General features: G+C 32.2%; 1 protein-coding gene across 1 annotated transcript; it reads left to right on the top strand.

The window, feature by feature from the left end:
- The first annotated feature begins 631 nt into the window (after positions 1 to 631).
- Positions 632 to 12,285, top strand: LOC145333063 (uncharacterized). Its single transcript, XM_080178210.1, has 17 exons — positions 632 to 710; positions 1,652 to 1,752; positions 2,335 to 2,435; positions 3,041 to 3,090; positions 4,660 to 4,708; positions 5,262 to 5,333; positions 5,852 to 5,909; positions 6,600 to 6,671; positions 6,791 to 6,814; positions 7,141 to 7,208; positions 7,781 to 7,808; positions 8,100 to 8,165; positions 9,443 to 9,512; positions 10,538 to 10,647; positions 11,026 to 11,118; positions 11,259 to 11,310; positions 12,165 to 12,285. The coding sequence occupies exons 1-17, from the start codon at positions 674 to 676 to the stop codon at positions 12,179 to 12,181; spliced, it is 1,068 nt and encodes a 355-aa protein (XP_080034336.1). The 5' UTR covers positions 632 to 673; the 3' UTR covers positions 12,182 to 12,285.
- Positions 12,286 to 13,168: the final 883 nt, after the last annotated feature.

Here is a 13,168-nt window from a genome sequence, read left to right as displayed (position 1 = left end):
CCCAAAAAGAAAAGTTTCTTCCGTTCTAGTGCCCAAAACACAATACTGACAAATTAATGAATTTTAGATCCATTGCCCCATGCCTATATTACTGGTAAAAACAACAAAGTTGTTAGATAACATGAAATTCATGAAACCTTGACCATGAAAATAAACAAGTGGCCAAACTAAGAAATAATAAAACACAGGTATAGAATTTATATTTTCTTTTTTATCTTTATTTAATACTAGTGGCTATGCCCCTAGAGGCCTCTAGGGGCATTTGAGGAGGGTGGGGGTCAGAAGAAGTCGCTCACCTACATTGAATATTTTAGTTTAAAAAAGAAAAAGTAAAACTAAATTTTGTTGGAAGGGTAAATTGTAATTTTTTCTAGGAACTATTTATCTTGTGGGTCCATCATAGTAAAAAACCATCACAGGACCTATATGAAGTTACACTGTAAAGGAAAACCATGTAGTTCAGAGGTTAGCAATATCCTTCGGTACAGACAGATACAGATCATGTTACTTTTATATAAGAACAAAATAACATAACAAAAACAGAAATAAATTTATTAAAATGTATATATTTGGCCACTTAGATGATGATACTCAACGTTTTTTGACACGAAGGGAATATTTGGTGGAGTCAGTCAATCTAAAACTTTCTAAGTTGCATGACCAAAACATTCAAATGTTGCATTATCTGCAAATTCTTTTATTGTTAGCAGGTAAAAAAAACGTTTAATTTTATTTGATTAATTGAACATGATTAAATAGATTTTTTTGTTTGTTTTAGTTGCTGATTAATTTCATGGCATTTAATAAATATAACATGTTATTAAATAAATATTTTCAAAAAAGGAAGTATACCTATAACCAGGAAGTATAGTGAATATACTGGAAGGGATGGGACATTGGACCGTAAATTACACTGGTACCCAAAGTTTTAAAACCACTTTATCTCATTCGTTCAAAAACTTTTGGAATTTTAATTAAATTTTTAATTAGATGGGTCGAAATAATTATTGTCCCATTAATAATGTTATTCTACAGAAGGAGTAATTTATTTATTATCACTCCATTTTCGATTTTCTCTGTGCAGTTAATGAAGTTAGATTGCTAATTTCTTCTGTGAAAGAAAAACTTACTTTCTCTGCTAGTTTAATTCAGGGATCGGAAGCCGCGCGTAAGCCGCGTGTAAGCCTCAGTGAAATCGTCATTTTATCACTATAAAATTTAGCTGGATGTATAAAACTGTCTCTTTAGTAGACAATCCTTCTTTCAAAAATTTCTTTTTCTGCTCACAAGCAGGTTTAAAACTGAGGCTTATGCGCGGCTGAGGCGCGGCTTCCGAACCCTGGTTTAATTACTTAAATACCAATTGGTTTTATAGGAAATTTTATTCTAAATTAATAGATTTAATACCCTTCCCACTTCTCCTCTCATCTCCCTCATTTTTATGACGTCACATTGCAGAATTTTTTGAGACAATTTGTAAAGTTACAAAAAAATAACTGCTCTTTTCATATCAAAATGTGTTAACTTTTTAATAATTTTTTTATTGATCTTACTGTTTAATTTCATCTATTGGTCTGATAAAGAGATTAGGGTACTAGACTTTCTATATTGAATTTTAAATAAGCTTAGTCACCAAAATAAACATTTGTAGGAGATGTGGAGGTTAACCCAGGTCCTCCAAAACGAGGAGGGCCTCCAGCCAAACAGAAAGAGCCAACAAAAGAGGAACAGATGAAAATGCTACAGGATAAAGTAAGAAGTAATCATTTTTATTAAAGTAACAGAATGTCTGTGTATACCAAAATATCTCGCTAAACACTAAACAAATATGGTTCTCCTTTATAGTGAAGCTTTTTATTGGTTCCGGGAAGGTTTATAACTATTTTAGAGAAGTGTGAAACTATCCTCCCGAAATGAATTTGCCTTACAAATGCCCCTTAATGCATTTTATTTTCTTATTAAGTTAAAAGTTACTTCCTTCAGGTGCCACAAGAGGCCTTTAGGAGCTAGTTATAAATATAAGAGTTAATATCTTGACTGAATGAGGAGGTTAAATGACAAAATATAGAATTAATAGAGTTTGATAATTTGAATTTCAAGAATGGATGTAGAATATACGTGGATATTATGACAGGGGAAAAATTGTCGCCAATTTAGCTTGCCAACATGGAACTCGTTTAATGGTCATTTCATTAATCCAGTAGGAGGGGAGCGGATGGTTTAAATGATGAGAAAGGGGGTAATCGTCATTTTAGCCCCATGCAAGTTTTTCTTTATTAGAGAACATGAAAATCTTGTATAAGATGCAAGTAATAATATTTCAATTGTTTCCAGGTTCAAGAATATGAAAGCAAGATTGAGACTCTGGAAAATGAAGTTCAGAATCAAAAGAAGGAAATTGAAGAATTGAAAGCAACAATCGGAAACATCTCTGGGTATAATTATTTTTAGCATTTACTATTTGAAAGCAGCCACAATACATAAAAATGCAAAGATCGAAATATCTACAAGTATCCTATCTAATTCAAGCCTTTAAGAGAAAATTTAAAATAAGATTTCTAAGACAACTTAAAAAGTTTAATAATCCTATAATATTTTCTGAAAAATGTTTTGAGTGAATTGACAGATAATTGTATTAACAAATTTTCTTAATAATTTTGATCACAGTGCAGTTCACAGTAAAATGTTCCTGGGATCGATTATCTCCAAAAATTTATGAACTTTAAGGGCTGCTACCTGTCATAAGGCTGAACGTATATATTATGTTGAACATCTTTTCAATCGACAAAAAAAATCTGGAAAAACCATTAATGCGCCAATAATAATCATTTTGTGCATATTTTCATCATTCAAGCCTTTCTTGTACATCATTGGATCTTAGCTATTCCAGATTATGTATAATCCTTTTTATGCAGCTTATAACGATGTACAGGCATAAAATGTACGTTCAGTCGTTTTTCAGCTAGCAGTCTTTAAAGTTTGGGAAATAATCGATCCCAGGTGTTTTTTTTACGGTAAACTGCAATAATCTTTTATTCAGTTTCGAAACCGAAGTCAGGGATATAAAGAACAAGATGGAGTCTATTTCAGGCAATGTTACCAGCATAGCTACTCTAGAAATACTATTAATTATTTGTCCAACTGCTAATAATGGCATGAAAATGTATTTATATTTTTAATTACGCAACCTAATGTCCATCTCTCGATGATTCATGGCATATTGCAATGAAAAAGAAAACAATAAATAATGAAAAACTTTCCAGTTAAAAAAATGCAACTTATCAAAATTGTTTGCAAGCTATAAAGATGCAGTTAAACTGTTTATAAAATATTTCCAAAAGAAGCATTTCTGTTTTTTTTTATGAAAATAAAAATTATTGGAAAGTGTGAAGTTTTACTCGAGGGGCTTTTTCATTCATAAAGTGGTAAAGTGTCTTTTCTCTATTTATTTTTTCATGAAAAACAGTTGACTAATTCATTTTTTTTTTTTGGGGGGGGGGGAGGGGGGAATAATTTCGGTATCCCTTCCCTTAACAAAATAGATGAAACCTAGATATTCAGATATTCCTTGAAAAGCTAGCAACATTTTGAGTCCAATACGGAAAGACAGACATAGTTTTATTTTTTATTAAAGATTGTAATAATAAACAGGAAGGGAAGGGACATTGGGCTGTGTATTACACTAGTCCCCAAAGTTTATAATAATGTTTTATTTTTCGTTGGCTTGACAACTTAGGGGACTTTTATTGAAATTTAATTGGTTAGTTCATTAAGTTGAGTGTTCAAACGTTTTAACCACTAATATTAATCTTCAAAAGGGGTAATTTTGTGTATCATCATTGGAGAATGATGTCTTATCCCTTTAGATCCTTGAGTAATATAAGTTTGTAAAAGAAAAATCACCTTGATTTGATTTATAAGTTTTCAGACTGTCCAGACTTCTCCCCTCCCCAGAGCATTTAAAATTACACATTTTGGCAACAGAATAATAGACAATAATTATTGATGGGATTATCAATGAAAACTTAGGATCATGGCAAAGCGTTTGGAGGCTAGGGCGAAGACACTAGTATATCTAAAGAATAAAGTAGTAAGGTTTTTTTTGGTCTGAAGCCAAAGATCTTAGGAAATGATTGAATTGGTTGGAAGATATATATAAATGTTTTGGGGTGGTTTTAGGCTATTTTCCTAATCACTAGCCCCCCCCCCCCTTAGGGCTAGTATAAGATAAGGTAAGAATTTGTAAGGTGTTGGACATGAGTTGCACCCATTAAGTTTACAAGATGAATAATTAGTTAATCTTATACTGAGAACAAAACTAGCCTCTTTGTTTACTTGACATGATCTAAAACTTTCATATAACTAACTTTATTTTTTATGTCAAGATTTTAAACTTTATAAAAAAAACTCCAGATAGGTATTAATGAGGGAGGACATTACACTGGTATCCAGTTTTTAACGCCTTTAACCTTTTTGGGTTAGTTCAAAAATTTGGATACTTTTATTGAATTCTGATTAGCCCATTCCAATATAAATGTTAATCTACCAAAGGGGTAATTTTGTTTATAATCATTGAGAATGTAATTTGATTTATCGTCCATTGTCTTAAAAATTATGATTTTTATATTTACAGTCTTCTTTAACTTTATAACTTTTAAGGAGTTTATGATGATTTACATGAAAAAATGCATGACGTTGATAAGTCAATGTAAGTATATTTCTATTATGGCGTCGATCGAAACCGATTAATATTCGCTGGATTAGAACCGGTTTTAACAAAACTAAATAATTATTAAGCAACGTAATGTATTGAAGACCATTTTTCACGAATACTAAAATAAAAATCATAAAATTAATACCAATTTTATTAGCCTGAGCCTTCGGCCACTTTGTGCTAACAAAACTGCTTTAAATCTTATAATTTTTCATTTTAATACTCTCGGAAAGCTGTCTGTAATATGATGCAAAATAACTAGTATTACATTTAACAGAAACATTTTTAGTAAAACCAGGGACGGAGATATAATAGAATCGCAAAATCTATTGGTACTCAAAGTTTTATAATAAATCACGTTATCTAATTTGTTAGCTCAACATTTTTTTATACTTTTATAGAACTATGATTGGTTGGTTCTGAATTGCAACGTTCCAACCAAAAGTTTTGATTTATATTATCATCATTTAGGATGTAATCTAATTTATCGTCCATTGTCTAAAATGTTCAGATCTCTGTGAAAAGCATTATTATTATCTAATTTCAGTAAGAACAATTTATTGTTCTATGGTTTAACCCCAGATTTTACCCCCGAGCTGCCCAGCCAGCTTACAATGAGGTAAATTATACTTAAATAAAGGATAACAAAAATCTTAAAACCCAATCAATGATAGCAAAGCTACTCTATAATTTACATGCCTAGCACAAATGTAATGTAATACCAAAAACATTGTGAATTATTGTCTTCTATGATTGGCCAATAGAAGCTATGTTATTTAGTATTAGTTGGGTATAGGGCAGCCATGCAGTATCAAACATAAAGAAATAATAGATTCAATAAATAAAAATTAAAAGTTTCTTTTTTTTTATTTAAGCTGCATTAAAGTTGTAATTGGTTCCATTAAATTTGTTTTCACATAGAAAGTAAAAACTAACACCCTACTTATTATAAATTTTTTAAAACTAAAGTGGGTGGGGGCGGGATTTAGTGGTCTTATTCACAAACCTTGATTTTACAAGTTTTTAAAATAGGTTAAATATAGTGGGGAATTAGGGAAGCATTGGTTTCAATTCGTCAAAAAAATACTCATCCTAAGGTCAGTTAGTCTTTTTTTATTAATATGTACTTTTGTTTAGAATAAATGAGATTTTCAAGTTTAGCCTTGCTATAACTAGAGATATTCCCCTAACTAAGGTATGTAGAATTAGTTTATTGTCTATAATCAACAACAAGGACAATTATGTGCAATAAAGGCTAAGCTTTTTGTAATAATAAATTTGACTGTAGGTTACATTGGTACCAACAATTTTATAACCATGTTAATTTGCTCAAAAACTTTGTGTACTTTTATTGATTATTTGGCTTTTAATTCCATTATCCAAACTAATCAACCAATACAGAAAAAGTAATTTTAGTTAACATCATAAAATATGTATATTAAATTGTCCATTGTTTTATACCTTAAAATCCTTGGATCATTATCTACCAATGAATATAGAAATTGGAAGAAGGGGGAGGGAGAAACAGACATTGTCATCATCACCGTTCATTTTAAACATGATGATTTTTTTACTTTTTTAGCAACAAATTTTTATGTTATCTAATCATCCGATTGATCTGATTTTTGGTATATTGATTCCCGGTACAACAAAGTATGATGTAATAAGCGAAGCAACACTATAATCAAGTTCTAAAAATGTAAGTATGTCCATAAACATTATCATGAATCAAGCTGTTTTTCAACAAATTTACTTACAATTTTGCTTTGACTCTTATTTTATAATTATTCAGTTCTGACACTATGCAAGTGTTAATGTCCGTTTGTCCTACCGTTTCAGTGCTTCGCTTTTATGGATGTTGTCATCCTTGTTTTGTTGATGTTAGGTTGCAAGGTTAACTACAGGGCCAGAAGTTCGAGGAAGTAGACCTATACTAGTTGCATTTCTAAATTTTAAGGTAAAAACAATAGTTTTTTATTGCTTTTCCCTTTTTTAACAGCGACAAAATTTGTTGCTAAAAGCAAACACCTTAAATTGAATTTGTGTATAAAAAGAATGATAATATAATTGTTTTAGGATAGAGAAGAAATTTTCACTAAGGTAAACAAGTTCTCAAAGAAAAAGCCATGCGTTTTTTAGGATTTTTAGATTTATAAAGAAAACTGAAATAAATGTAATTTAATGAAATGAGCTTAAAGTTGGTTGTCTCATCAAAAAAGATTTAAAAAGTGACTAAAAAAATCAGCCATGTGATGTCATAAAAATTAGGAATTTTTTTATGGGTTTTCTTACCCACTTCTCCTCTCCTCATTCCTCATTTTTATGACGTCACATATTTTTGAGACACTTTCTCCTCTCCCTTTTTTTGGGAAACCTTATTTTCTCTATATTACTTTAATATCATTGATCATTGATAAATGTTTTAGTCTAAATTACTAAAATCAAGCAACATTTATGTTTCTGAAGATCTCTCAAGAAAAACCCGTGAGCACAGGTAAATAGCTACTAAGATCAAATACAGGAGGTGAATTCTTAAAAAAAAACTTTAGTGAGGCAAACTAAAAATTTAGTGGGGATAATTTTGCCTCACCAAAATTTTAGTGGGGCAAACTGATTTTAGTGGGGCAAAAGTTTTTTTAAGAATTCACCTCAGTTCACGGTAAAATATTCCTGGGATCGAGTATCTCAAAAAAATCTATAAACTTTAAAAGCTGGTAGCGGTCAAACAGCTGACGCGTAAATGTTAGGTAGGCTAAAAATTTCAACAGACAAAAAAAGGTCTACAAATTACCTTGAAAGGTTAACAGTTATCTCGCTGCGCAAGTAAATGGACGAACAATATTTATTTTACTCATTCTTCTTGAATCTTTGCTTTATAGGCCTTCTTATGCCGCTTATAACTAATCAGCCGTTGGGCAATAGTAGCCTTTGAAATTCATGCATTTTTGGAGATAATCCAATTCAGGAACATTTAACCGGGAACTGTATAAGGTCCAAAAACTTTCAATAATACTTTAGATAATAACATTAACAACACTAATTTTTTTGATTAACGAATTGTTCTAGGAATGAGCTACAAAAGTATATGCGAAGGGTAAGAACTTTTCTTGTCAAAATCATTAAACATAAATACAGATAAGAATGAATAGAGTATCATGTACTCTAAAAAATTTAAACTTGTAGCTGGATAAAATATTTATTAATAAAACAGCTGTATATTCATTTAAAATTGACGTAGATTGCATACCTACAAGTAATTTATAGCTTTCTTACCAAAATCTGTACACTTTCTAGCCAATAATTTGGGTAATTTGTTCTTCCTACTGCCTGAGTTACAGCGTTTAGATCTTCTGCCTATACTTATTCAAAAAAATTTGTTATTTAGATCAAAACGAAAGCTCCCCAAAAGAAGTGTGTGATAAGATATGATAAATTGTATATTGATAATGTGGTAAGTGTATTTGACACTGCTGGTAAAAACCTTACTTTAAATCAGAGGTGTGCAGAAAGAGGAAAGGTGACTCCCTCTTAAATTGAAAGAAATCAAAGAAGGAGGGCGTACAAGCTTTTTTATTTGGGGGGTTAAGAATTCAAAATTCCAAATGTTCGGGATGCCGTAGACACCCCCAAATTCATTTGGGGGGGGTAATCTTATATATATCATATAGGCAAGGAAGTCTAAGCTTTTTGTTTGGGGGGGGGGGGGGGGGTAAAGGAGTCCTTGATAAAGATGCTGGTTTGACTTTTCAGTATACATTTCATGTAGGGGTATTACGTATGGTCTATTAAGGTTTGATCACATGGCAAGCTTGAATTTTTCCTTTTCCCTTTGTGGACATAAAATTTTAAAATTAACAATTTTTTGTAATGTGATAATTATATTGAAAGAATATTTTGGAAACCTATTCCTATATGTGCAACTAGCGTTTTGCCCCTGGCCTCTGATATAAAAACAAGAGGACAACATCCATAAAGCGAAGCACTGAAACGGTAGGACGAACGGACATTAACGCTTGTATAGTGTCTGAACTGAATAATCAGAATATAGAAGTATAAGAGTCGAAGCAAAATTATAAGTAAATTTGTTAAAAAACTGCTTGATACAGGATAATGTTTATGGACATACTTACATTTTTAGGACTTGATTATAGAGTTGCTTCACTTATAATATTGTTCTTTGTTGTTCCAGAAATCAATATACCAAAAATCAGATCAAACGGATAATTAGATCACATAAAAATTTGTTGTTAAAAAAGTAGAAAAATCAACATGTTTAAAATGGACGTACGGACATTCTGGTAATGATTATAGAGCTGCTACGCTTTCTAAATCGTACCTAACTACTACAGGAATCATCATGCAAAGTTTGAAATCGATAGGACAATTCTAACATGCCTAAATTAACGAATAAAAGCTATCTATCTCGGACGGACGGACGTACGGACGGACGGACGTACGGACGGACGGACGTACGGACGGACGTACGGACGGACGGACGTACGGACGGACGTACGGACGGACGGACCGATTCTAATTATAGAAAAGCTTCGCTTTTAAAAATGATATACATAATTAAGTCGTGTTTTAAGCAAAATGTATAAACTACAGTATAATTTTTAATACAGTAAAAAATACATTATTGTTTTAAATACGATAAAAAAATTGTAATGTTATGTAGGACAAACGAACTGATTTCATTACATAAATGATAACTTTAAAATTTTGTAGCCATATGTTTATGATGACTTGGAAGGAAGAGTGATCAAATTCATACCTAATCAGCACAGATCAGATTCAAGTAGGTCACATTTTATTACAAAACAAGATTACAAAGTAAAGATGATTTTGTCTGTATGTTTTTTAGCTAAAGAATGATAACAGAAACCACTGTATTTAGGATGATTAATAAATTTTACAATCACGATTAAAGATATTTTAATAGGCAACCATGTTAGAATCTCCCCCCCCCCCCCCCCATTTTATATTATTATTAAAAGCCAAGATCCTCTAATACAGTGATATATTTGTTTTAGTCTGCATCAGATGTAATGTTTCATAAAAACCTTAATGCATGGCGAGTGGGGGGGGGGGGCATTGAATAGTAATTTGCACTGGTACCCAAAGTTTTATAAATATATTATCTTATTAATTGGCTCAAAAAATTTGGGTACTTCATTTTATTAAATTAAATGTTATTAGTTGGTTCCAAACTGGTGGGGTCCAACTTTTACATCCAATAATTTAAATCTACAGAGGGAGTATTTTTAATATCATCTTTGGGGAAATATACCAAATTATCATTCATTGTCTTTTCCCAAAAGAACCTGGTTAAGGGCAGGACAACCTAGGAGCTAAGCTGCTATTATCCTTATACTAAAGTAACAGGATGTTTGTCTGTCTCTGTGTTTGTGTGTTTGTACCGAAGGATCTCGCTAACCGCTTAACCGATCGGGTTTTCCTTAACAGGGTAGCTTCTCATAGGTCCCGGGCAGGTTTATAACTATTTTCTTGGGGGGGTGGGACACCCCCAACCTCCCCAAAAATTGAAAAATACCCCCCCCTTAAAAAAAAAAGTTTTAAATTTTTTAAAACTTAAATTAAAAATGAGGGGTGTCGTGGCAACCCCCCCCCCAAAAAAAAAAATGTTTAACCCCCCAAAATTTTTTTTACTATTTTTTTTTAAATCTAAAATAATGCATTGGGTTATCAAAATCAACTCTACCCTCCGCAAGTGCCTTCTAGAGGCCTGTAGGGGCGTAGCCGCTAGTTATTTATAATAGTAATAAGCAGTTAAATGTATAATGTTTATAATTAAATGCCAAGGTATGAGTGGACGTGACTCAGCTATGAGTGGATTATTACTGCCAACAGGACCTATACCTGGATTCCCAGGGAAGAAACCAAGCTTAAGCAGATCAGAAAGCGTGCATTCAGTAAGATATCCATACTAGACATTAATAAATTAAAATGAAATCCTTATATAAAAGTTACTGGATCTGTATCTGTGTGTGTGTACTGAAGGATCTTGCTAGCCACTGAACCGATATAGTTCTCCTTTACAGTGTAGCTTCTCATAGACCCTAGGAAGGTTAATAACTATTTTATGACTCCCAAGAGAAACCACCAATATTTTAAAGCGCTATTGCTTGACTTATTGGACCTTCCTTTGTACAACAGTGCCGAAACTTTTTCTTTTTAAAACTACAATTAAAAAGTGGCCTAGCCGTATTATTGTAGATAAAGAAAAACATTGAATATTAAAAACAGAAGTAAATGTCGTTGTCCTACGGACTTTTTTTTATAAATTTCAGGTAAATGGACATCCATCAGAAATGGGCAACTTCAAGCGTTCTCCAGTATTTGGATCCTCAGAAAATTTGGATACAACTTTGCATGAAGATACGGTAGGACTTTGAACTTGCAGTTGTTCTTGAATTTAATACCATTACTATGATTGATACATTATCGCTTTTATCTACCTACAATTTCTTGCTTTTGATATTGAAAGAATTTATTTTAATTTTAAAAGCCTTTTTATGTTTAGGTTGGGGAAAGCAAAGCGCTTGAAGAAATAGTGGAAGAAGAAAAAAATAAAGGTTGATTTATCTATAATACAAAGTAGAATGATGTCTATCTGTCCGTCCGTCTGTCTGTCTCTTAGTATCTCGGTAACCACTGAACCGATTGTATTTTACTCTTCAGGGAATATATCTACTGGTCCTGTGGTGGTTTTAAGCTATTTCCTTGGGGTGTGTGACACATCCAACCCCTCCAAAAAAAACCAGAATAATCCCCCTCTATTTTCTTAGGCAGTTAATTATTTTTAGGCACGCAATTAAAACTTTGGTGGTCGCACCACCAATGTTTTTTTAGTTGACTCTTGGGGCACAGCCCCTAGAGGCTAGGGGCGAAGCTGCTGGTATATGTATATTGTATATGCAGAGACGTGCAGCTACTAAATATGAAGGTTCTGTTTCGCAACATACAAACATAAATGTACATATATTCCAGACAATTATTTTTATTTGGGTGAGGTAGGGTTCGTCAGCCAGTCAGTCCGTTAGGCCAACAGTCAGTCAATCTGCAACGCTATGGTGGAAAATATAAATTTCTCTGCTGATATTCAAGATAGACAGCTTAAATTTTTAGTGAAGATTTCTAAGGCTTACGCGTATCTTTTCTAAACATTGTTATGTCCGTCTGTCAGTCGGTCATCCTTTAAAAGACATATTTTTGTAAGGTTTTTTGATTTTCTTTGATTTTTTTTCAAATTCTCACACTTTCTTTTCTTCATTATGAAAACTGAACATCTTCTCTACAACTTACTTTGTCCGTTTGGCCATTCCAAGATTTTTTGTGCTTTGCTACATATGAATGTTGTCATCGTTGTTTGTAATGTATGATTGGCCCGTGTAGTTGTTTCAATATAACAAGATCTATTTTATTTTAGTTGCCGAAACAACTTGAAGATGAAAATTTGTTGAGAGATAGTTATGTAATTCAATTATAATTTTGTTTAATATTGTTTAGTTAACGATGAGAATTGTATGTTTAAATAACTAACAAAAAAGATTGTTTATTATTAGCAAAGCTACTCTATACAAGTTAACGAAATGACTGTCAGTCAGTCAGGGTGTGCTAATTAGTCGACTTTAAGTTTGGATTACAACAATTATACATAAATTTTGATGTTATACTTTAAAATGCTTTGGCTGTGGCCAAACCTTTTTTTTAAGTAGGTAGTTCACCCTAAGCTACACATTTAAAAAAGATGTTGGATTAGGTAATTCACCAAAACTTATTATTTTTTTTTTTGACAGGGCAAGTAACCATTAGAATGCTGCTTTCAACCGTTGAATTTAACATATATGGTTTATAAAATACTAGCGGCTACGCCACCTAGAAGCCTCTAGGGGCACTTAAGGTAAGAGGGGGTAAAGTCGACCTCGTCCCATTTTAAGTTTGAGTTTCAAAAGAGTAAAAAACATATTTTTTGGGGGGAAGAAGGGTGAAGACACTTTCCCCAAAAATAGTTTAAAACCTTCCCAGAACCTATAAGAAGCTTCACTATACAGGATAACAATATCAGTTCAGTGGTTATCGAGATCCTTCGAGACAGACAAAAAACGCTTACTACTTTATATAATAGGATACACACTGTACAAAAAGGATCTTGAATTTGACTGTCACCCCATTATCCTTTTATTATCAGGTTGACCCGGATTATAACCCCTCTCCCCCTATAATAACCAACCCATCATCCGTTCGTTGCACATGTGTTAAATTTACTCATATTCGTTCTTCTTTCTTTATTCTCTTGTATTAAGTTTTTGTTTTAAATGGAAACGCAATAAATTTCTTCAGGGAGGAAGGAATCATAGAAAATCTCGATTATCCAGCTATTAATATGCCAACAATTTCTCTCTGGAAATTTTACATAGTATCATCAGGAAA

The sequence above is a fragment of the Acartia tonsa genome, chromosome 12, assembly GCF_053477335.1.
Source record: "Acartia tonsa isolate MP-2025a chromosome 12, ASM5347733v1, whole genome shotgun sequence".
In the NCBI taxonomy this organism is placed as follows: domain Eukaryota; kingdom Metazoa; phylum Arthropoda; class Copepoda; order Calanoida; family Acartiidae; genus Acartia; species Acartia tonsa.
The sequence above is the reverse complement of the archived record's forward strand: the minus strand, read 5'-3'. Positions and strand labels throughout refer to the sequence as shown.

What these genes read in the sequence shown, in the direction of transcription:
- LOC145333063 (XM_080178210.1), top strand. Translation starts at nt 674, where the DNA reads ATGTTGCATTATCTGCAAATTCTTTTATTGTTAGCAG. An exon ending in TGAAAATGCTACAGGATAAA is followed by an intron (nt 1,753 to 2,334) that starts GTAAGAAGTAAT and finishes AATTGTTTCCAG; the next exon opens with GTTCAAGAATATGAAAGCAA. An exon ending in AGAAAAACCCGTGAGCACAG is followed by an intron (nt 7,209 to 7,780) that starts GTAAATAGCTAC and finishes GAATTGTTCTAG; the next exon opens with GAATGAGCTACAAAAGTATA.